The sequence below is a fragment of the Galleria mellonella genome, unplaced genomic scaffold (genome assembly GCF_026898425.1).
Source record: "Galleria mellonella isolate WM207_F2 unplaced genomic scaffold, CSIRO_AGI_GalMel_v1 utg746, whole genome shotgun sequence".
Taxonomy (NCBI): Eukaryota; Metazoa; Arthropoda; class Insecta; order Lepidoptera; family Pyralidae; genus Galleria; species Galleria mellonella.
The window spans coordinates 1,526,137-1,552,811 of NW_026442148.1; the positions used below are offsets into that span (position 1 = coordinate 1,526,137).

The 26,675-nt window shown below is 36.4% G+C and overlaps 2 protein-coding genes and 1 long non-coding RNA gene across 3 annotated transcripts; 1 reads left to right on the forward strand and 2 right to left on the reverse strand.

Moving 5' to 3' along the window:
- The first annotated feature begins 726 nt into the window (after positions 1 to 726).
- On the forward strand, positions 727 to 25,047 carry LOC128202087 (uncharacterized). Its single transcript, XM_052901114.1, has 7 exons — positions 727 to 819; positions 2,135 to 2,194; positions 3,058 to 3,232; positions 5,041 to 5,161; positions 8,223 to 8,394; positions 23,139 to 23,267; positions 24,361 to 25,047. Exons 2-7 carry the CDS (start codon positions 2,138 to 2,140, stop codon positions 24,550 to 24,552), a joined length of 846 nt encoding a protein of 281 aa, XP_052757074.1. The 5' UTR covers positions 727 to 819; positions 2,135 to 2,137; the 3' UTR covers positions 24,553 to 25,047.
- Positions 12,774 to 14,365, reverse strand: LOC113515250 (differentially expressed in FDCP 8 homolog). Its single transcript, XM_026899405.3, has one exon. It carries the CDS (start codon positions 14,123 to 14,125, stop codon positions 12,800 to 12,802), a length of 1,326 nt encoding a protein of 441 aa, XP_026755206.1. The 5' UTR covers positions 14,126 to 14,365; the 3' UTR covers positions 12,774 to 12,799.
- On the reverse strand, positions 15,699 to 18,706 carry LOC128202090 (uncharacterized). The gene is made up of 2 exons (XR_008253604.1): positions 17,696 to 18,706; positions 15,699 to 16,560 (listed from the first exon to the last, which is right to left on the reverse strand). It is a non-coding gene; the product is annotated as an uncharacterized LOC128202090 (long non-coding RNA).
- Positions 25,048 to 26,675: the final 1,628 nt, after the last annotated feature.

Below are 26,675 nucleotides of genomic sequence, written 5' to 3' on the forward strand. Positions count from 1 at the left end.
AGTGGTCCTGTGCAGCCACTTCAATCAAGTGCACCGCACATCCAAATTTAGATCTTATTCCGTGTCGCATAAGAACAAAACTTCAACATTTGCCATTCTGTCGACTAGAAGAAATTGCTAGACTGTATTTGGATACCCACGACACTGTAGAATGACGAATGCTTGAACTTAACAATGACTGCTTACAGCACCAGTGTGACAGATTTGACTCCTCTTTTGGAATCTGATTGCATGAAAAACATTTTGTTTCTCTTTCACTATTTTCTTTTTAAACATACGTATTGTTTCTTATCAAAATTTTTATGGATTATTTTTAAATATTTTACAATAACCAGTAACATATCGTTACTGAAACGCCATCTGTTGTTACATTTTTTAACTTGAACGTCGCGTCAGCAAGTTACTTGAATAGCTTATAGCAGCGATATGTAATAAGCAATGTCATTGACACTTGCTACTAAAACGCCTATTTTAAAGATGTATACTTATTTCAGTGTACCTATAAATTTAAACATATTATCAACTAAATAATTTACATTATTTATTAAAAACTATGATCAAAATATTCCGCTAAATTTATTCGTCATGAAAGAAGAAAAAATAAAACATATTCGTTAAAATTATTATTATTAACGAAAACAAATAAAAATTACCCTAAAATAGGGAGTTCTCCACCATACCTGACAACTCTAAAAAATGCACTGCGCATGCCCGACTACCGTCAAATTTTGACAAGTCCTTGGATCTAAATAATTACTATTTAATCTTTATGATAATCTAAAAAATAGTTCTATTCGAGTAGCTTCATTATTTTTAAAGGTAAACATTTTTCACGACCTCAATTTGATAATTTAAGTGAACAAAATTAATCCAAAAAATAATAACGTGTTAATATGTAAACCTACCGGAAATGTTTTTTTTCTTTTGCATTAATAATAAAGAAAAAAATGCCTATGTTCTATTTTAAATTGCATTTTGTGATTACGATAAATTTAGCATTTTCAAATTATCATCAAACTTCAAAATTCTTCATTATTGAATGTTCACAATTTTACTGCATTATTTTATTATTATGTATTTACTAGGCATATTTATTTTGTTGATCCTTTTTTCAATTGATACGGTTAAAGTTTGAGTTGGTCCCTTTTTCAACCGACTTCAAAATGAAAGAGGTTCTCAATTTAATTGTATTTTTTGTTTGTTACCTCATAACTCTGTCAGCTTTTTTTGATGGGTGAAAATGGAATAGCAAACCCGCCTGCGCTATCGGTGTACTCTGGCGGGGAACCAGTGAATGGTGATAGATGAGAATGAAAACAGGCCAGTTAGCCCATCATGATGAATTCATCAGGAATCAGGAGGTCGCCCTGGTATGGTGATATTGTTAGCAATGGGATTTTCAGTCTCCATTAATAACAATCCCTTTCCCCCACTGAATCTTTAAAAAAAAATGTACAGGACCAATCTAACAGATAAAAGATTTTTTTTGATGTCTTCATCATCGTCGTCATATCAGCCCTTAATGGTCCACTGCTGAACATAAACCTACCCTAAGGAGGAGTTTTGCCAGTAGCTGCCACGCTTGGCAGGCGGATTGGCAACCGCAGTTAGGTTTTAGAGTTGTTTTAAGAGGGACGCTGCTGGTCACAGTCTCAATTTTTTATAATTACAACAAAATGTTGTATTGCTGATTCATTGTTTACATATTTTATACCAGAGGGAGACTTAATACAAAAGTCGTTTGCTTGGGTATCTCTGTCCCATTCGTGTTTCAACCGTAAAGCAGTTGTGTTTGCATGGCTGTGTTTCGGTTTGAAGGGTGGGATATGGCGTGAATTTACAGAGTACAGAGGAATAACACCGGAGTCCTCAGGAATGGCGACGCATGGGGGGGATCATGGGCGAAACAGTATACTCTGTTATGTCCTACTGCTCATGTCTATAGGTGATAATTGCTACTTTTCATCAGGTGGACCGTCAGCTTTTTTGCCATTATAAGTTGTATAAAAAAATATTTTATAAAAAAATTTATAATATTAATGTTTTATTAATCATAAATCTAATAAATTTATATAAATTAACAGAGCATTAATAAAAAGATTTCATTTATTGATTTATTAAATTTATTTTGCAGACAATGACTACAGGTGGCTCTGGGGCGGTCTTTTTTCTAGGCACTCGTGCTCATTACCAGGTAAAAAAATTGGATTATAAAGTATTATTATATTTTTATATTAACCGTTAACCGTCCACTGCTGGGCATAAGCTTCCACAATAAGGGGATGTTGCCAATAGTTGCCACGCTTGGCGAATGGGTTGGCAAACGTAGTTAGGTTTTGGTGATGTTTTAAGATTAAATTCCATTTTTGTTTGTAATGGGAGATAATGGAATGGTAACCCCGCCTGCGCTATCGGTATACACCGGCGGGGCACCAATGAGGGATGATAGGTGAGAATGAAAAGGGAGGTCAGTTAGCCTAGGCATAAAGCATTTTCCAGACGTTAAAAAAGGTCAGTTAGCCCATCGTGATGAAAATACACTTGGAGCTCAGCACGAAGGTATCCAGGGGAGACCATGTGGAGGTCGACCTGGTTGGATATATTACTAGCAATGAAACCCTTAGTCCCCATTAGTAACAAGCCCTTCCCCCCACCCCATTAAACTCCCTTATACGCTTCTTACGACCCCTTATACCCATGGGAAATGAAAAGACTAATTCTATGTCGGCAGTAAATGGCAATAAGGGGAAGGGGGGAGAAGGGATTGTTAGTAATAGGGATTGCTAACAATATACTATATCAGGTCGACCTTCTCGTGGTTCCCTCTGGAAACCATCATGATTGATTTATTGTTGGATTCGTCACGGTGGGCCAACTGACCTGCTCACCTATCATCTCTCACTGGTGCCCGCCAGTGTATACCGATAGCGCGGGCGGGGTTACCATTCCATTATCATCCATTAAAAATAAATGGCAAAAAGTCTAAGACCGTGTTACGAGTCCATTATCAATATTCCATTCAATTATCATACATAAAAAAGGAATTCCCATCATCAGGTCCTCCAGCAGCCGGAGTCCCGTGCGTGCGACGTTGAGAATGGGAACGCGTCCACGGAAACTATATACCAGAACCCGTCAGTGCAGACGTGGTCGGAGCAGACAGAGAGGGAGAACAACGGCTACTCGGCGGACAGGGGCAACTGGAGTTACTGCGAGCAAACTGATGCGACAGGCAAGTTTGAAAATTTATTTATTTATTTATATATGCTTTTTTACATTCACTTACACTGTAGTGATTTTTTTTGTATGGGAAAATGAAATAAAATGAAAAAATAGCCCATCATGATGAATGAATTAACCATGATAAAACAGTCGACCTGGTTGGATATATTGTTTTTTTTATGTGTGAAAATGGAATGGTAGCCCCGTCTGCGCTAACGGGATGCGCTGGTGGAGCATCAGTGAAGAGTGATGTGATAGATGAGAATGAATTCATCATGATGAATTAACCATGATAGTTTCCAGGAGGAACTGCGAGGAGGTCGACCTGGTTGGGTATATTGCAAGCAATGGGATTCTCAGTCTCCATTACTAACAATCCCTTTCCCCCCAGTTGGATATATTGTTAGCAATGGGATTCTTAGTCTCCATTACTAATAATCTTCTAACCTTTCCCCCCTATAGTGTAATGATATTTTAGACAGGTCAGGGATTCTAAAGGACAATCTCTCTCGGAGGTAATCTGGGGCCGAATGGTCAAACAAAAACTTGTACAACCAGGATAGGATGTGCATGTTGCGACGGAACCTTATTGACAATGGTGTGGTAACCCCGCCTGCGCTATCGGTATACACTGCCGCGGCATCAGTGAGGGATGATAGGTGAGGATGGAAGTAGGTCAGTTGGCCCATCGTGACGAATACAAAAAGAACTAAGCAAGATTAGGACCAAATTCAAACGATTTGGTGCCAATGAAAACCAGCGTAATGTTCAAAAGAACATGGCATATAGCTGAGTGACACCATTTTAATGTCTTCTTTTTAATCTTTTTTTTTTTATACAACTTAGAATGGCAAACGAGCTGACGGCCCACCTGATGGAAAGTGGTAACCGTCGCCTATAGACTTGAGCAGTACCATGGACATAACAGAGTATACTGTTTCGCTCATGATATCCCCCATGCATTGCCATTCCTGAGGACTCAGGAATCTTTGTTTATTAGTAAATGTTTTTTGTAGTGTATTTTTTATGCAACTTAGAACTTAGAATAGCAAACAAGCTGGCCCACCTGATGGTGAAGTAGTAACCGTCGCCTATAGACACGAGCAGTATCATGGACATAACAGAGTATACTGTTTCGCGCATGAAAGGTCGGCGGCTCATCGTAAGCTAGTCCGCCAAGCTGGCCCAATTTTAGCACTGTCAGATGAGTGTAATGACCAAAGTCCTTGATGAGCCAGAAAAAAAAAATACCCCCCATACGTTGCCATTCCTGAGGACTCAGGTGTTATTCCTCTGTACCCTGTAAATTCACTGCCGTATCCCACCCTTCAAACCGAAACACAGCCATGCAAACACAACTGCTTCACGGTAGAAACAGGAATGGAACAGAGGTGCCCAAGCAAACGACGTTTGTATAAAATGTCCCTTTGGTGAAATTAAGCACTAAATATATATTTATTTTTTAGTTATTGAAGTTGCTGGCGGAAGATCCAAAAAAAAAACCAATTTTATAAATATAACTCAATTTAATTCTAAAATTAATTATTACAATAATAAGTGCCTTCAGATCGATGTGTGATCCGTAAGTGAAGTTATATCGAATCAAACATAAAGGAAATGGGTATTTTTGCTGCGGGAATTGAAATACTGACTCGAGGCAGGTGTCTTTCTCGGTAGGCACCTTCTTGCGTCATGCTAGGTGGTCGGATCCGATCGCCGTTGAGGGTGTGTCGTAATACTTGATAGGTATCTACTATAACAACTTTGTTTCAATAGAATTAGCTTAGACTTATTCATAACCTGATGGATTTTTATCAGATGAGAAACTGGACATTGGCAATGGAGTGAAGAGACGGACCAGAAGGCGTCCGAGCGAGACGGCACTGTGCGAGAGGGATGCAGACATGCGACCTGCGTTGCTCAATTCGGTTGGAGACAAGTATGTGTTTTTGAGGCTGTGAACTGTTTAATACCCAAAATGCGAAAGTAAAAGATGGGACTTTAGCATTATTTTCAGGGCCGTGCCTGGGTATATGGCCGCCTGCGTGCCAGTCTGTATGGCCGCGATACGGATTCGCTGCATGACTAGGTATATAAATACTACAACGACCTAATCAGTTTTTATACATTTCTTATTTCTGAGAAACTCTTTTTAGATAGATTAGATTAGAGAAACTGTTTTTACTTCGTATCTTAATGAAAACAAACCGATTGTATTTTTGCCCAGTAAACAACTTGTAACGATTTGGCCGCCTCTTAATTTCGGCCGCCTGCGTGCGGTGCACGCAATGAACGCCCGTCAGGCACGGCCCTGATTATTTTGTTTAATTCTATTATAATTATAATATGGTCACGTTACATGGCGACCTAAAAATTTGTCCCGACATGTCTCGTTTAGAGAAATGTGTCGCAAAACGTGCGTGGACAAAATGGCAGTCTGAGATTGATGGCTAATATGGAAGGTTGTGGAACTTCTGGTAGTAATAATGGTGGGCACTCTTCGAGTGTTGGCAGTCGCACACATACTAATAGTGGCGGAATTAAACAAAATAATTCTAAACAAATAACCAGTGATATGGACTTCCGCAAGATAACACTTAGTTCAGTGAAATATTTAAGAAGCTTTACTTATATATTAGGAGTACAAATAAGTTTCCGCCGTTTTTTAACACAAATTAAATATTTATTATAGAAGAACGGTAATATAGATTTATATAAAATATTGCCCATCACTTGCAACCACTTTTTCCCATCTCTCAGGCAGCATTCGAATTCCACGTCTGAAGAACTCCTTGTCTTTTGAGGCTATCCACGAATCAACCCAATTTTTGGTATCCTCATAAGATGTAAACCGCTGCGTCGTCAGAGCATGTGCCATGGACCGAAACAGGTGATAATCGGACGGTGCAATGTCTGGTGAATACGGCGGGTGGGGTAACACTTCCCAATCAAGTGTTTCCAAGTACTTTTTTACGGGAGCCGCAACATGTGGACGAGCATTGTCATGCAGAAGAATAATTTTTTCGTGTCTAGAATAGTATTGAGGGCGTTTTTCTTTCAGAGCTCGGCTCAATCTCATCAATTGTGTTCGATAGAGGGCTCCAGTAATTGTTTCGCTCGGATTAAGCAACTCATAATACACTACACCTAGCTGATCCCACCAAATACACAGCATAAGTTTTTTTCCGTGAATATTCGGTTTTGCTGTTGATGTTGACGCGTGGCCAGGTAATCCCCATGATTTTTTTCTTTTTGGATTGTCATAATGTATCCACTTCTCATCACCAGTTACGATACGATGTAAAAAACCCTTTTTTTTATGTCTAGCTAGCAGCATTTCACTTAAGCATAATCGGCGTTCAATATCTCTCGGCTTTAATTCGTACGGAACCCAATTTCCTTGTTTATGAATCATTCCTAATGATTTTAAACGATGTGAGACTGCTTGCTGAGTGACTTCTAATGTTAGAGCAAGTTCTTTTTGTGTTTGAGATGAATCCTCCTCCAATAATTCCTCCAATTCTGCATCCTCGTAAATTTTTGGCCTTCCACTGCGATCTTTGTCTTCTACGTCGAAATCACCGTTTTTAAACTTTTGAAACCACTCTCGACACGTTCTCTCACTCAAAGCACCCTCACCATATGCTTCTACGAGCAATTGATGCGCCTTAGCAGCAGATTTCTTTAAATTAAAGAAGTAAATTAATATTTCCCGCAAATGACGCTTATTTGGCTCAAATTTTGACATTTTCAAGTTATAAAAATTATATTTTACCAATATCAAATCAATAATATTAATAGGTTATGTTGGTCTTGAATGTCGAAACTATTTTTTAAGCCGGTTATCATCTGCGAAAGCTAACCGAAACTCCGTGCCGCGCCATCCACAATAAAACGGCGGAAACTTATTTGTACTCCTAATAGGTATTCTTCTTTGTGAATGAAGTAATGCTGTTAAAACGGATCAGTTTTGTTTTTAAACCACGCTTAGTTTGAGAAGATTATTTCTAGAATAGTATAAAAATGGGCTGGTAACCCCGCCTGCGCTATCGGTATCCGTTGGCTGGGCACCAGTGAGGGATGATAGGTGAAGATGAAACCAGATGGGCTACCATTAAATGTTTTCCGAAATTTCGGGGCCGAATGAAACATAACTTGTTTGTAATGATAAAGTTACATAATACATACCGTTTAAAAATATTAAAGATGTTAACATATCGTGCCATTGGACTTTTATAGTAGGATTTATGACGAAAGAAATGTTAAGCTTCATTTTTTACTGGGCCGATTTTGGTATGAACGAAAATACGAAATTGAGTCCGAAATTTCGGAATTTCATTTCATGGTAGATCTTCAGGTCAATCGGCCTATCGTGACCAATTCAATAAGATTTTTTTTTGATGGGTGAAAATGGTATGGTAACCCTGCCTGCGCTAACGGGATACGCTGACGGAGCACCAGTGAAGGGTGATAGATGAGAATGAAAACAGGCCAGTTAATTTGATGCATCCATCATCATGATGAATTCATCAGGAATTAACCATGATAGTTTCCAGGGAGAACCGCGAGGAGGTCGACCTGGTTGGGTATATTGCTAGCAATAAGATTCTCAGTCTCCATTACTAACAATCCCTTTCCCCCCAATTCAACAAGATTATCCACGATAGTTGGGGAACCGCGTGGAGGTTAACCTGGCAGGGTGTATGGCTAGCAATGAGACTGCTATAGTGTAAAAGGATTGTTAGAAATGGGGATTAGTAATCCTATTACTAGCAATTTACCCTATCAGGTCGACCTCCTCGCGGTTCCCCCTGGAAACCATCGTGATTGATTCATTAGTGATTTTCCACGATGGGCTAACTGACCTGCTTCATCTTCACCTATCATCCCTCACTGGTGTTCCGCCAGCGTATACCGATAGCACAGGCGGGGTTTATCATGCCATTATCATCCATGGGATTGCTAGTCGCCATTACTAACCCCTCTCCCCCTGTCAACAGTGTCACGCCAAAATCGAAGACCCGCCGGCGGATTTCGCCACTGTCATTCCTGGCATCGCTTGCTCGCCGCAAACGGAGGATGGACACGGAACAAATACAATACCTACAACGTTTGGAGAATGTACTCGCGAACTGTTCCTACAGGGAGTCCTGCAGGTGTCTCGAATGTCAGGTCAGTGGGCTTTACCAGTATAATATGAAAATGATTATTTATTTGTCACCTTATAGCGCCTTAACGACTTAACCGATCACTGTAAAATTTTATATACATGTACGTTTATATTTAAAAAAAATGCAATCAATTTAATAGAATTAGAAATTTAATATTTGACAAAAACAAATATATGTATTTGTTATGTATTTATGTGTGTAAGTTTTTATTTATTTATGTATTAATATTATATTATTATTCATGTACCTTTATTATTTACATATGTAGATATATAGAGCTGTTTTTATTGTATTATATATTCATTGTTTACTGGCTATTATTTAGTTTATCTTTAATTGTACCGTTATTACCCTTATACATTCTACAGTTTTCTTTCAGCTTCTCAAAGGTCGACTGTAAGAGATCCCTTTACGCGATAAGTCCGTCATTGTATATTAAATCATTTATCAGTGCTTAATTTGAATTATGTACAATAAAGATTTTATAATACAATACAAAAACACAAAGTTACAAACACAAGAATACGATGGGCCCCACAGTGGGCGAGCCTGTATCGTGGGCATCCAACAAAGATTGACAATTCACAATCTGTTATAATAAAAAATACATAGTGGGCGAGTATTAATTTTTTTTTTTATACAACTTAGAATGGCAAACAAGCTGACGGCCTACCTGATGGAAAGTGGTAACCGTCGCCTATAGACACGAGCAGTACCATGAACATAACAGAGTATACTGTTTCGCCCATGATACCCCCATGCGTTGCATTCCTGAGGACTCAGGTGTTATTCCTCTGTACCCTGTAAATTCACGCCATATCCCACCCATCAAACCGAAACACAGCCATACAAACACAACTGCTTCACGGTTGAAACACGAATGGAACAGAGGTACCCAAGCAATCGACTTTTGTATCATCCTTATATCCGCTATTGTGTCCAATGCTGAACATAGTGCCCCTCTCCCCCATAGCGTGCCATAAGGAACGAACATGAGCCACCTTCATCCACTGATCCCCTAGAATTATTTTTCTATCATCAACGTTAATGGTCCACTAATGAGCATAGGTCTGACGTTACCAGAGGGAGACTTTGTACAAAAGTCGATCGCTTGGGTACCTCTGTCCCATTCGTGTTTCAACCGTGAAGCAGTTGTGTTTGCATGGCTGTGTTTCGGTTTAAAGGGTGGGATATGGCGTGAATTTACTGGGTACAGAGGAATAACACCTGAGTCCTCAGGAATGGCAACGCATGGGGGGTATCATGGGCGAAACAGTATATGTACTCTGTTATGTGCATGGTACTGCTCATGTCTATAGGCGACGGTTACCACTTTCCATCAGGTGGGCCGTCAGCTTGTTTGCCACTCTAAGTTGTATAAAAAAAAGTCTCCCCCTATAGGGAGGTTTTGCCAGTAGTTACCACACTTGGCAAGCGGGTTGGCAACTGCAGTTAAGTTTTAGTGATACCTTGCGAGGGACGCTGCTGTCCATCCCTCACCGTCCCTTAGTCGCCTCTTACGACACCCACAGGAAAGGAAGGGATAGTCCATTTCATGTCGGAACTATACGATTTGTATATATTAAAAAGATAATATAGGATACCATAATAACACCATAACACAATTCTTTTGTATTATTTATTTATTCTTTTATTGTTAAATAAGCACCATCTATGATATACTTAATAATAGTTTTTTTTACAAAACAATTAACCATAAATAAAAAAAAAATTGTCCCAAAAAAGATCGATAATTTGATCTTAAAACTAAAAAATACATAATCGATTTTGATATAATTTCTATGGGATCAATCTGTAAGTATAACTATTAAAAAAAAAATTCCAAAATCGGTTTACAACTGACGGAGTTATGAGGTGACAAACATAACAAAAAAACACAACCGAATTGAGAATCTTAAAAAAAAGTTAAACCACAGACTACAGTGTACTTAATAAAGCAAAAGCAGCATACAAGCTGACGGCCCATCTGATGGAAAGTGGTAACCATCGCCTATACACATGAGCAGTACCATGCACATAACAGAGTATACTGTTTCGCCCATGATACCCCCCATGCGTTGCCATTCCTGAGGACTCAGGTGTTATTCCTCTGTACCCAGTAAATTCACGCCATATCCCACCCTTGAAACCGAAACACAGCCATGCAAACACAACTGCTTCACGGTTGAAACACGAATGGGACAGAGGTATTTTTGTAGACAATTCTTGTAGTGAAAATTCAGATCGTCTTTATTTAAATAGACTTGTTTACAAGCACTTTTAAATCGTCATTTTTTTATGAATGCAGGCTTCGGAATGTTGTTATCTGTTGTGAAGAGCCCGCGAGAAACTCAACAGTTACTCTTTTAAATCACTGTTAACATTATGTGTGTATTTATTTAAATGTACTATCTCTAAAATTACAATAGTCGTTAAAAGCCCGCGCATGATCGACTAACACCATGCACGTTTGTCATTCAAGTAATCGTTTAGCGTGTAATAGGCTTTTTTCAATAAATGGTTTTTTTTTATAACAATTTTAAACTTATTAAAAAGCAGATCCAAAATATTCTTCGGTATCTTATTATAACGTATATATAGAGTACATAACAACATAGTTCTCTTTTGGTATTTATTTCCTCATTTATTTTTGTAATATCCTGGTTATTTTAAAGCTAAATTTATTAACCTTCAAAACTGCATACAATGATAATAACAATAGGTACCAAGCAATTACGCATATACAAGTGGTCAGCCAGTGGTCGAAATTCGACCATAACATGTATTTATTTAGGTTATGTTTGACATTCAATAAGACTATAGACAAATAATATTAACAGACAAACAATATTAATCTATTCTCAATTCGACCACAGACTTTAACAATAAACAAAAGAGTATATATGCGTGTGTGTGTGTGTCAAATAAATGGTAGTGTGTGTAATGTTTTATTGTTTTAATGTATTTTTTATGCATAATTAAAAAAAAATATTATTATTCTGTATATAAACTATAAGCGCGCCAAATTTTATACTCCTCCGTCCGAGCAATTTTCGTAAAAAGGGCTACAAAGTTTTTGCTTCACGTATTAATATATAGATAATAACAATAGATACAAAGCAATTAAAAATATATACTCTGTCTCAATAGAATTCAATTAAAATGTAAACAAATGAAATATCAGCCTGTCCATAAGCCCAGTGGCGTAACAATACCATGCCCCCATTTGGGGCCTGTGGCAAATTCTCACACTGATGGGGCCCTATCAGTAAAAAAAATAATATTCAAGTAAAATAAAATACTCAGGTATATTTCCGAGCTCGCGGCCTCTTGAGCCGGGGCCCTTTTGGGTCGGGGGCCCGTGGCATTTTGCCAGCCCTGCCACCCTATTGTTACGCCACTGCATAAACCAGTCTGGTGACGTCCAACTGTATTACAGATCAAACATTGCTCAATCGACTGAACGTTTGGATTTATCACTAATAACATTTAGAGAGTGCTCTTACAATAATTTCAACAGAGATTAACTTTTTAATCGAGTATATTTACATGATAATAATATGTCGTAGCTCTTCATTGTATGTATTATATAATTTGTAAATAAATATGGATGTCTGTAACTATATACTAACAACACTTCAATATTTGTACCTGCATAATTACAATTCTGTTATTCCAAACTGTTGGCTGGTAGAGCTGCCTTTTGTACTAAACATTTTTTTTTCTATACAACTTAGAATGACAAAAAAGCTGACGGTCCACCTGATGGAAAGTGGTAACCATTGCCTATAGACATGAGCAGTACCGTGGACACAACAGAGTATACTGTTTCGCCCATGACACCACCCATGCGTTGCCATTCCTGAGGACTCGGGTGTTATTTCTCTGTACTCTGTAAATTCACTGCCATATCGCACCCTTCAAACGGAAACACGGCCATGCAAATGCAACTGCTTTACGGTTGATACACGAATGGGACAGAGGTACTCAAGCAATCAACTTTTATAGAAAGTCTTTTTGTAATGTGGTCAATAAAGAATTAATAAGACATAATATTGTATGTCTTTTCACAACTTCATACAATTCTGAGACAAAGGAATTTTTCAACGAATGATAATACATGTAGTTTGATGAAAAGTAAACTATTTTGAATGAAATTATTTTTTTTTTTTTTTATAAAATGAATTGTATTTAATAATATTATAGTCACTTGTTAATTAGTAAGATTTTAACATTTGAAATTACGAATAGAATGTAACTTGATTCAAAGGAATTGTTACTATAATGTTAGTGTGGAATTATAAATTATACAAAATAATGTCTTACACTAGAAGTTAGTTGAAATTATTATTAACAGGTCAGGTAACAAAAAAAAAATGGTTAAAACACAGATAAAAAAATAATTATTAATCAACAAATTTATCTATGTCATATTCTACATTTGAATCTATCTCATCATCGTCAGTTTTACTTTTTTTACGTTCCTCCAAACGGATGCATTTTAAACAGTTCTGTCCCTTGCGTAGCCAGCAACTTCTGTGGTAGACAGAGTTGCACTTTTCACACATTATTGCACCATTGTCAAATGGATATATCACTTCATTGTTACTGCAGATTTCACAAATATAACCTTTGCCAGAACACAATTCACATTTCGTTATGTGGGCTCGACAGATTTCCGTTAATTCTGTCAAATTAGATTCTAATGATCCATCATTAATAGCTTGTAAATGTGCCATGCTATACTTGTTGTTGACATCTCCGAGCTGAACAAATAACGGAGACAATAGAGTTGTACCTTCTGTGCAAGCGCATAGGTACCGCCGCATCCATTGCAAGTCCGTCCTCATTTTATGAACCCACTGTAACTCTGTTATAAAGTTGAACAATTTAGAATTTATCTGTTCCACATCAATATAAGGCCGTGTCCATGATAATGTTAGCATCTGGTATGCAATACGTGATATATAACGCTTCTCCCAGTCCCAGTTGTGGACGACTCGTGCTGGGATCGCGTACATATCATTCCAATGGCATGTACCACAGAAATATAGGCCAGTGTAGTCACAGAGACGAGGTTCGTTCCACAAATCCTTAAATGTTAGGGTTGTCTCACATTCAGCACATTTATAATCTTGAGCGGCGAGTCCTTTTTCGGGGCATATACTCATTTCGAACTCACCTTTTTCGGTCATTACAACATGTGCACAGACTCTACACACATGATCTATGCATTTACAGTGGCACAGATAACCACAGTCAGTACAAACGTACGATGCTTGCACTATGCTCCATATAACACCACTGCAATGATCACAATACTGTTTTCTGCTAGATATCGTTGTCTGTTTTATAAAATGATGTCCCTTTATCGAAACACGTTGTCTGGACTCCCCATTGTTCTCCTTCAAATCCTCCAGCCTCCATCTTAACTCGACTAAATACCGCACTAACCATTTTCGTTCGTCGGAACACTGCGCACTCGATAAAACCAATTCCTTACATTGTATTATCGCTCTTTCTACTTCCTCTCGTGACGCGGAGCCGTGGATTTTTAGTTTTTTATTCACTATCGCTCTTGGTAAGCTAGAGTCGTAACTCTCGTCCGCTGACACGCATCCAGAAGTGGAAGATGATGATGGCGTTATAGAGTCAGCTTCGATTGTCCTTGGACTGCAACATATCAAACTGTTTCTGTATTTAGGCGAGTCGTTAGCTAACGCAGCAGCCATGGTCGCTATACGACTTTATTTTTAATAAATGTACACAATCACATAAGTAGATTCTAAGGCAATTAAAACATAGCTTTGTCAATTTCGTTTAAATGTTTTACACTGTTTGAACCTTTGTTATGGCGGAATTATGCTTCTAATTTACTAGCTACGACTCATAATCACGACAGTTCCCTTTGTTTTGATGAAAAGTGATATTTTCGTGCTAATTATGTCGTCATTTTTGACAGATTATCTGAATTCATAAAAGATAATACATTGTTGTGTTGCCACTCCTGTTTATTTTGTTTCGTTTCAAGTTATTTTTTAATTCTATGGTGAAATAAAATTATGTAACTATGTATACGTACATATTAATATACTGATTTTTATAGTTTTCTATAAATACTATTACAGTAATTTGTAATATATAAAAATAATATTTTTGATCTGCAAGTCACTAGTGTTTTAGTGTGATATTCTGATTGAAATTTGCATTGATTGGAATGTAATTCCAACTGCGCAAGCGTGCCAACATAACATCAATAATTTTGCGTTTCGTTTCGTTATATGAAAATTACGTTTCGTCTATCGTAAAATAATATAATATACCTTTACGATTTTATATACATTTTTTTTCTGATATAATTAATATAAATATGTTAAATAGATAATTTATATATTTAGCGCAGATATACTCTCCGAGGAGAAATCAAAATAGAGTCCGAGTGATGGGTACTTCTTAACTGACCTGCAACTTTTTATCGCGTATACCGTAAACGACATCTAATAAAAAACTCACCAGAATAATAATACATTACTGCAGCGGCCAACAACTGAGGCATTGATGGATGCAATGCATGCAATATGCAAATGTAGGCCGAGGCATAGCCGAGGTACCCCTATCTATTACCCCTTACTGGTGCCCCGCCAGCATGTACCGATAGCGCAGGCGGAGTTATTATTTAGTTTTTACTTATAAAAAAATATTGTAGTCCTCGGGAATGGCAACACATTTAGGGTGAGCATTACAGTATTTTTTTATGCAACTAAGAATGGCAAACAAGCTGACGGCCCACCTGATGAAAAGTGGTAACCGTCACCTATAGACATGAGCTGTACCATGGACATAACAGAGTATACTGTTTCACCCATGCGTTGCCATTTCTGAGGACTCGGGTGTTATTATAATAAAGATATTCCTCTGTACCTTGTAAATTTACTACTATATTCCACTCTTTAAACCGAAACACAGTCATACAAATACAACCGCTTCACGGTAGAAACACGAATGGGACAGAGGTACTCAAGCATTCAAGCAAACTACTTTTGTACAAAGTCTCCCTCTAGTATATTGTATATTCCGAAACGTCTATGGTGCTGTTCAAATGTATAGGCGACGGTTGCCATTTTTTTATCAGGTGGGCTGTTTGACATCTGTGTATTTTTAAAAAAAAAAGTCAATATTTGACAGCACAGGTGTACTTTTCTTTTTGCTCATTAAAAAAAAGTTTCGCTTACGAGGCATAATAATCTGTTTTAATAAAACTTAAAAGAAAAAAAAAGGCGGGAAACTCGAATAAGAACAAGCGGGTTTTTTAAATTTTTTTTATTAATTTATTAAAACTATCTCTATCAATTCTTATTATTGAATAAAATATTATATTCTCACTAAATTCAGCGACAGTAATATAATTAGCATTCATGGGGAAGCGCAGTTGTAGAAAAAGGAAAAAAAAAGATGACGATTCAGGTGATGTAGACCATGAACCTTGTAATGACAAGGATATATATTCGGAAGATACTTCTACTGACTCAGAATCTGAAATTGATAAGGCCGATAAGTATAAACCTTACTACGTCACAGATTATATTAGAAGATATCCCGAGGAATCCCCTGGGACAGAATTTGTTGTCTTTGTAGAATCCTCAGATAGTCAGAAAACCATTGGATCCAGAGACTTGCTCTCACTCTCCTCCTGTTTAAAACGATTTAATAAAGGGGTAACTTATCTTAGATCTATAAATAAATTCAAAATCGGAGTATACTTTCAAAAGCCAGACTTAGCCAATGCTTTTTTAAATAATAAAACTTTTTTAAATGACTACCATTTTAAGGCCAGTATTCCTGCTTCTTCAACAGAAGTTACAGGCGTTATTAGAAATGTACCTACAAATATATCAAATAAAAAAATATATACTATGATATCGAGTTCTAAGAAAATTATTGCTATTAAAAGAATTTTAAGAAAAAATACCTTGACTCATGGATATGTGTTACAGCCAACTCTAACCGTGACAATTACTTTTGCTGCATCTGTATTACCTGAATATCTGGATATTGGAGGTTGGCGCCACAATGTCACTCCATATATACCACCAGTTAAACAATGCTACCGGTGCTTGAGGTATGGACATTTAGCTAAATTCTGTAAGAATTCTGAGCGTTGCAGCATCTGCAAAGGTGAGCATAATTATAAAACTTGTACAACTGGAATGGAAAACGCTATTTGTGTACACTGCAATGGAAATCACACAAGTGTATCACCGCAATGCCCTGTTAAACAAAAGAAAATTGCTGAAAATAGATCTAAATTCAGACCTGCTTCTTTTGGAGATATACTTAGCACTGAAATATTTCCTAAACTGGGTAACAAACCTAAAAAAAATGTAGACCTAATTTCAATTCTAAATTCTGATAACAAGAGTTTATCACTTTTAATAGAAAGCATAATCAAACTTATTTCACTACATAACACAAAGAACACATCTATTAACACTAAAAGTGTTTTGAATGTGTTATATGATACTTTTGGTAATAGACCTATTTCACAAAATTCAATCGAGACCAATTAACTATCATACAGTGGAACGCTCAGAGCCTACTGAGCAATCGACATATTTTTACACAATTTTTAAATGAACATCATATTCACATTGCTCTCATCTCAGAAACTTGGCTTAAACCACATTACAAATTAAAAATTAAAGATTATTGTATAGAACGAAATGATTGTGGTAATAACCACAATGGAGTAGCGATTATTATACATAATAGTATTAGATATAAAAAACTTCACTCTTTTTTCGACAATTCTTTGCAAACTATAGCTATTAGTATTGAAGTTAATAATTCTTGGTATTCAGTTGCCAGTATTTACTGTCCTACCAATAGTACACCTAGTTTTACTAAAGCCAAATTTAAGTTCTTTTTGGAGTCTCTTCCTAAACCCACTATCATATCTGGAGATTTAAATGCACATCATACTATGTGGGGTTGTACCTCCACTAATACAAGAGGTAAAGACATTCTTGATTGTTTAGATGAATGTAATTTGGTACTATTAAATGATAAGCAAGTTACTACTGTTGGCTCTCATATTTGGAGACCCAATGGCCTTGATTTAACTATGGTATCCCCATCCATATCATTAAAATGCGAGTGGTCGGTTCATGATGATCCGTTAGGAAGTTATCACCTGCCGACTTTTACTAAAATAAACACAAAGAACTCTTCATCAACTCCGTCAGGTGAACAACATGCTCCTATAGATGAAGTTAATAAACTTTTGTTAAATCGTATAAACCTACGTCTCGTTAATTGGGATCTTTATTCTGAAACTGTTAATCGATTACTTTTGGATTTCGAGTATGATGTCAATGAACCCTTAAACAATTACAATAGATTCTGTAAAATTATTTTGACAGCTGTGGAACGTTCCGTTCCACGTAGGAACTTATCAAATAGCGGTGCAAATACTTCAAAGAGGCACAAACATATTGCAGTACCTTGGTGGAATAACAGGTGTGCGACAGCTGTCAATGATAGTAAAGCGGCTTACCTTAGGTTTAAACAAAATCCAACTCTCGATAATTACATAAATTTTAAAAGAGTTCAAGCTGTTAAAAAGTTAGTAATTAAGCAAGTAAGACAACAGGGGTGGCAGGAATTTTGTTCCAAATTTAATAGATTAACACCAATTTCCACTGTTTGGCAAAATATGAGAAAACTAAATTCAAAACATCGTCAAAATCATTTTAAAGATATATCATGGGTCAATGATTTTTTACGCAAATATACTCCTGATTTTGTACACTCACCTTTTGATGACAAACAGTTTAATTCTGTTAATTCATGCCCAAAATTTCTCACTGACCCATTCTCAATTGATGAAATATCCAGTGCAGTAAAATCTAGAAAAGATACAGCTAGTGGCCTTGATCGCTTAACATACAATATGTTTCGATTGCTGAATAAAATAAACCTTACTAAACTCTTACAAATTTTTAACGATTTATGGAAGGACTGTATTATCCCACCAGAATGGAAAATGGATTGTTTGATTCCAGTAATTAAACCCGGTAAAGATCCTACAAATTTCGACTCCTATAGACCTATAACATTGACGTCCTGTGCAGGCAAATTATTCGAACAATTAATTAAACAGCGTTTAGAGTTCTTTATTGAAAGTAATAGTATATTACCATCGAATCAATTTGGTTTTCGCCGTGGATATTCAGCGCGCGAAAGTTTAGCGAACTTCTATGTCGACCTTAGTACTGCTTTGAATAACGATGAATATGTTCTATCTGTTTTTTTAGATGTCGTAGGAGCTTTTAACAATGTAAATTTAACAGTTCTATCTTCGATTTTATCCTCATTTCTTCCAATGAAACTTATCGAATGGATTTATAATTTTCTTAGTAATAGAGAAGTGTATGTTAAAGTAAATAGTAAATTAATAGGACCTAGGTTAAGCTCTAAAGGAGTATGTCAAGGTGGTATTCTAAGCCCGCTACTATATATTTTATATATCTATAAACTTAATTCAATTTTAGGAAACAGTGTGAACAACTTGCAATTTGCCGATGATTTATTAATTTATATAAAAGGAAAGAATATTATTGATATGCAATTAGTGTTAAATGAGTCATTAAAAAGACTTGAGAAATATTTTTCTCTTCTTTCCCTCGATATTAGTTTAACCAAAAGTAAAGTAGTTGTTTTTCATCAAGTTCATAAATATGTTCCATTAATGAATATTATATATAATAATCAAACTCTTCCAACAGACTGTAGCGTTAAATTTCTGGGGGTAATTTTTCATCAAAATTTAAAATGGGATCTATACGTTGATTGCTTAGTAGATCGTGCTTTAAGAGCCACTAATATAATAAGATCTGTAATTGGTCGTAACTGGGGAGCTGATCCTAAAATTATCCTTTTACTTTACAAATCTCTTGTTAGAAGTAATTTTGATTACGCTTTCTTTTGTTATGCCTCAGAACATAAATTAGTAGAAAAACTCGAAAAAATTCAAAATATGAATTTAAGACTTATTTTAGGTGCTATGTATACTTCTCCAATTATCTCAATGCAAGTAGAATGTAATTTGCCTCCTATCCTTCTTCGTTTCAAATATCTAAAACTCAAATTTCTCTTCAAAGTTTTTTCAGTTTCCAATAACCCACTCATACTCAAATTATTAAATTGCCCCATTTCTATGTTTTTGAATAAAACTATTGTCAATGATTTGAATTTACGAGATGAATATAACATCTATAGTAGTAAGATACTTCCTTGTTATAATGGCCTTTATGAGAGTAAGTTCTGTAAGATCAAAATTGTTATACGTAAAGACATAAAAGAAAAGCACGATATGTATGAGACTTTATCAGAATTTATTGACTACAGGCAGATATATACAGATGGTTCCAAAAATGCACTTAGCACTTCAGTGGCTTTTTACGATTTGTCAAATAGATTTGGTCACGGTTATAAAATTTCAACTTTGGCTAGTATTTACACAGCAGAAGCAAAAGCTATATTTTTAGCATTAGAATACATAGAAAAACAGGTACTATATTCGAAATGGATTATAATTACAGATAGTATGAGTGTTCTTATGGCATTAAAAAATAACACATTCATTTCATCATCAAACTACTTAATTCAAGAAATTCGTAATAAATATTATCATCTCTGTACTATATATGGAAAAGATATTATCTTCATCTGGACCCCTTCACATATTGGAGTGTTTGGGAATGAACAAGTAGACACTTTGGCTAAAATTATTAATTCAAGTGCTGCTCGTGTTCAAGATTTATCCCTTTGTTACTCAGATTGTAGTATTGGAATACATAAAATCGTTACAACTAAATGGGAGGAGCATTGGACTCAAATATTACAGACTAAAGGCAAATGGTACCGCAAAATTAATTGGCGTATTGGAAAACCGTGGTTCTGCAAAGGAAAGGACACAAACAGAAAATTTTACACCAATATTTGTAGATTACGAATCGGCCACGGACATTTCAACGAACACCTGCACCGAATGGGCATGATTGCTTCCCCATCATGCACATGGTGTAACTCAAATACAGCCCAATCTCTACATCACCTTTTTTTTGATTGCTCTGAATTTGTCATTCAAAGACACATTATGTTTGACGAACTTAGGATTATCTTCAAAAAACCCGAAAATATCCCGCACTCAATCCCGATTCTCTTAAGATTTCCTTCTTGTTTCAAAGCTATTTTCACTTATATTACTACCACATTCAAGGAGCTATAAGAATACTTTTATTGAATTGCAAGACAATGATTTTTTATAATTATTTATTTTTAATTTGATAAATCCACTGGTTTAAGAAAACTCAAGAAAAGATATTTATGAAAATGTACTTACCGGATTTGACAAATGAAATATTGAAGATTATGACAATAATTGAAGCGATATTAGAAAAATAAAATTCCAGACAAATTATCTTTTTGAAGACTAGGCAGCATGGTCTCCGACCTTAGCCTGTTCCAAACGGAACAAACGTACTAAAAAAAAAAAAAAAATAAAACTTAAAAACAACTACGTTGAATTTAAATTATTTCAGAAATATTCTCTAAATGAAATTTTTAATAAATTGGAACATTAAATTTAATTAATCTATATTTTATTTGTATTACTATTAGAGGTCAGCAAACAGTTCTGTCGCGCCCTTTGTCTGTTTGTTTACATTTTCCATTATGTTTTATTGATATAGATTATACTGTAAACAAATGTAATAGGATATATAACGAACTCGTGTCCCTGTAATGTTGCCAGACTGGGTATCTATTTCGCAAGCTTGGGTAAAAATGTACTTAGTGAAATTTTGGAGATTTTTTTGTACACTTGGTGATTTAGTGTTGGGAGAAACGTCAGATGGTTAAAAGTTAAAGCAGTTCTACAACACACAGGCTTACTGTGTAGGATTGGATCACCCAATGAAGCTCTTGGAGATTTTTGGAAAAGTATGAATTGAGTTTGAATAAATTTGGGCATTTTTTTGGAAATTTTGAGTAATTGTAAAGTTCATATACCATACCGTATCATATAAGCTGTAAATTTTTCACTCCTGAACAGTAGTTGCCACGCTTAGCAGGCGGGTTGGCAACCGCAGTTAGGTTTTTAGTAATATTTCAAAAGGGAGGCTTCTGCCCGTCGCTCGACCATTAAGTACCTTTAGTCGCCTCTTTCGACACCCACGGGATAGCTTTCTATATGCGGGTGGCCTATTTTATGCCACACAAAGATAGGAAGCTATCCCTAATGGCCATATGGCCATGGTGATGGCCATCCAGCGTGTAATAAAAGTATTTACTGTAATTATATTTTTATGTAATAATCTCAAAAACATGTCAACTTTTTGTCAGCAAATTTTCAAATTACCTGACAAAAAGTCGACCCGTTTTTTGAGGCTCGACACTCTATCTACATATATAATTTAAGACTTCGGATTGGTCGCATAGAAATAAAAAAAAAGTCGGTTTAATAGTTTAGTTTTTCAAGTTAAATTAACTGTTATATGTATAAAAAATTCTTGATTATGATTAGAAATATGACGTCGCTGTGCTTGATTCTGGTAACCTCGTTACATAGTCTTGTGCGACCTCAATGCCACGTTGTGTGCCACGTGTTCACTGCCCTTTGAGTTAGATATGGCTGTTTAACAATTGTCTTATATTCTCGATATTTCCGCCTATTCGTAATATTTATATTGTTAAATTAAATATATTTAATCAACATACTTTAATGATAATGAAAAATCTTGTTGTACATACATACATACATACGTGTACATTTAATATAAATTATAACAATGTAATACATATATATTACATAGATATTAGGAGGAAAACCAAAATAACAGATGCTCTTCAGTATAGTATGTAACAGAAGTGGAGATGGACAGGTTATATAGTGAGGTACAAAGATAAAAGGTGGACTCCCCAAACAACAAAATGGCGAGGTCCAGCAGTAAAAAGAAATGTCGGAAGGCAAAGAAAGAGATGGGCAGATGACATAATAAAGACAGCAGGAAAAAACTGGACAAGTACTGCTATAGATAAGGAGAAGTGGAAAAAGATGGAGGAGGCTTTTACCCTTGGGGACCACTGAAGTGGATAAAACTAAAAAAAGCTATAATAATAATAATAAATACATATTTATGTACAATCCTATACTTATAATAAATCTGTAGAGAGGTCAATTCTGTACATGAAATATATTTGCAAAATTTTAACGAAACTTGGTACAATTATTCTTCATACTCCCGGGCAGGTTATAGTATACTTTTCATCACGCTATGAGTCGTAAAAGCCGTCTATGGGAGCTTAATGATCGAGGAATGAACAGCAGCGTCTCTCTTAATATTTTTTTTTATACAATTTAGAATGGCAAACAAGCTGACGGCCCACCTGATGGAAAGTGGTAACCGTCGCCAGACAGAAGCAGTACCATTTACACAGATAACAGAGTATACTATTTCGCCCATGACACCCCCCCCCCCTGCGTTGCTATTTCTGAGGATTCAGGTGTTATTCCTCAGTACCCTGTAAATTCACGCCATATCGCACCCTTCAAACCAAAATACAGCCATGCAAACACAACTGCTTCACGGTAGAAACACGAATGAGACAGAGGTGTCCAAGCAAACGACTTTTGTACAAAGTCTCCCTCTGGGTAATACATATATATTTAAATGATACTTTCAGAGCCGTTACTTCGACTGCGACGAGAGCGAAGGGTACACCTCTGACGAAAGCGATGTCTCACCGCGGTACGTCGCACAGCCGGCGGCACAGCCCGTCGAGCAGTACCACGAGGAAGACGACGATGACGAGGTAAACCTATCATGAAATTATTTATTTATTTCTTATTGCATTCCATAATATAATTAGTAGATAACATTTCAATTATGGACCCTGTTGGGCACAGCGAGCACGAGAGAGGAGGACAACACTTCTTTCACTTTAGAAATAGTCTAAGGATCTGTTACAGTATTATCCAGTCATTGATATTGTATCATGATAGGGACGTATTTTCTGTATTATTATTATTCATTATTTAAGTATTGGTGTGTATCTATTCATATCGTAATTGTTATTAGTATTATATAGTTATTTAATATATTCTCTAGTTTATAATTATTTATATTCATATTGTAAAATTAATTAATAAATAGTTTAATAAAAAAATTACAGCAATGTCAGTTTTAGCTATGTCTTAAATCATTCTCAATTCATAATTAGTTACAATCAATATTACGTTTATTTGTTGTATTTATTAAATTTAATTATTATATGCCGTGTGGTCCCGGCATAGAATAGGCCACCCGTGGTTTTTTATGTATTTTTTTTTATACAACTTAGAATGGCAAACAAGCTGACGGCTCACCTGATGGGAAGTGGTAACCGTCGCCTATACACATGAGCAGTATCATGGACATAACAGAGTATACTATTTCGCCCATGACACCCCCCCCCCCCCCCTGCGTTGCTATTTCTGAGGATTCAGGTGTTATTCCTCAGTACCCTGTAAATTCACGCCATATCGCACCCTTCAAACCAAAATACAGCCATGCAAACACAACTGCTTTACGGTTGAAACACGAATGGGACAGAGGTACCCAAGCAAATGACTTTTGTATAAAGTCTCCGGTATATAAAGTAACGGGATACGCTGGCGGAGCACCAGTGAAGGGCGATAGATGAGAATGAAAACAGGCCAGTTGGCCCATCATGATGAATTCATCAGGAATTAACCATGATAGTTTCCAGGGGGAACCGCGAGGAGCTCGACCTGGTTGGGTATATTGCTAGCAATGGGATTCCCAGTCTCCATTACTAACAATCCCTTTCCCCCCTGTGTTTTGGTTTGAAGGTACGCCTCCGTACCCAGTAGATCCGCTGCCATATCTCTATGACTTCTCCGCAGGTATTCATAGACACAGTTCCCGGGGACAATACATCCACCGATCTGCTCATCGAAGGTAAGGAGAAGATGTCGGTATCCTCGGAGGAGGCTGAGGAGCCGCTAGACGAGGGCATGCAGCTGGAAGTGGCCGCCGGGACCCCAGTTCTGCTCAACTATCTACTCACCCATCCTATTACCTGTTCCATACAATAATAGTTTATTTAGTGAAATACAATAACATGGAAAGAGCTCGATGCAGCTTGGAATTCTTCAAAAAACAGATTTTTAAAGGAATAGGTACCCCGTCTGCGCTATCGGTATACGCTGGCGGGGCACCAGTGAGGGATGATAGATGAGGATAAAGGTAGGCCAATTAATCCATGGTAACAAATTCAACAATAGATGAGAATGAAAACAGGCCAGTTGGCCCATCATGATGAATTCATCAGGAATTAACCATGATAGTTTCTAGGGGGTACCGCGAGGAGGTCGACCTGGTTGGGTATATTGCTAGCAATGGAATTCTCAGTCTCCATTACTAACAATCCCTTTCCCTCCAATTTCGCTTTGTTATATTCACATAAGTAGATAGATCTCTCATTTGTAGTTAGGTAAATTACAGTATATATTATATAATAAAATTGTGTGTGTGTGTGTGTAGTTTATTTCAATAGAACTAAATGAAAATGTAAACAAACGAATAACCGACTTGACCATAAGACAGTTCGCTGATGTCCAATACTCATCACATCAGGCTTTAACTGTCCACTGCTGGACATACGCCTCTCCCTTGGGGTGGTTTTGCCAGTAGTTGCCACGCTTGGCAGGCGGGTTGGCTTTGCAAATAGACTTTGGTAATATTTTAAAAGGCTATTGCTCTTCTCTCGTCATCGTCGGACTGGTCATAAAGTCGAGGTGGCATTTGCCAGCTGGGTCTCAGCCTGCGTGGGCCCCCGAGACTTGAGAGATTTGCGGTGCCGCTACCAACTGGCGGGTCGGCAGGCTTGTTTGCCATTCTAAGTTGCATTAAAAAAATATTTTGTCATCATCATCATTATATCAGCCGTTAACTGTCCACTGCTGATCACAGACCTTCCACATAAGGAGGATTTTACCAGCAGTTGTCACGATTGGCAACTGCGGTTGTGAACCCGCCAGCCGATCCTGGCGATTACCGGTTATAAGGGAGGCCTGTGTTCAGAAGTGGACAGTTAACGTGATGATGTTAGAACCAAAATTTATAATATTTTACTTATAGAAATATTTAAAAAACAATATAAATTTGCAAATCTAAGTCCAGCGCTGGGGGCATAGAGACTGCTACAAAACCAAGCTTTCAAAAGGTTTATAGGTACAGGGCCGGATTATCCATTACGCAGTGTAGGCAATTGACTAGGGCCCCCATCGGTTAAGGGCCCGCGCCCCAGCATTTTTTTTCAAATAGTATATGTGGAGTCATAATACAGCAGTTTTAACCGACTTTAAAAAGAGCAAGGTTCTCAATTTGGTTGTATTTTTTATATTTGTCACCTCATAACTCCGTCATTTGTAAACCGCTTTGGAAAATTATTTTTTTTCTTCCAGCCAACCCAGTGTAGTTAGAGAGAAAATAATTAATTAGCGGGCAATCTAGTGAAGGAAAGGTACGAGTAAAATTTTATTCGTGTTACTTGTAAGCAAGATGAGCATTGGCTGGGGGCCCCGACTCTGAAGTGATTAATCCGGCCCTGATTAGGTAGATAACTTTAAAAATGTCCAAAAATATAAATGGTAAGTATTTAATTTGTAATTATAATAATTATAGTAAGAAGTCTGCTTAAATATATGCTCCTTTTGAGTGTGAATCTGGTACCAAAGTATAGTACTGTAATATACAAGTTATTATGTACCTCTCTGTCTTGTCCATAAAGGTTGTAGCGTGAAGATAATATACTATCTACCGCGTGAGTAATGTACAATTTATATTGGAAATAAAAGTCTACTATTGAAATATTTAGTTTTATTTTTCTTTAATTATTTAAATTTTGTATTATCCTTTTTATTATTTAAAATTCATATCCAAATTCTAATATTTACAAAAGACAATATGTATATATGTTTGTCACCTCATAACTCTCAGTTGTAAACCGATTTGGGAAATTCTTTTTTTAATTGAAAGGATATACCTGCAAATTACTATCACAGAAATCTTATCAAAATCAGTCCAGTAATTTAATTTTTAAAATAAAAATAACTGGTTTTGCCACAATTGAAGTCTTTTTTTTAATAAAATCCTAATAAATATAAATATATGCTCTTTATAATGTTAGCTTCATCATCTCAGCCATTCTTCGTCC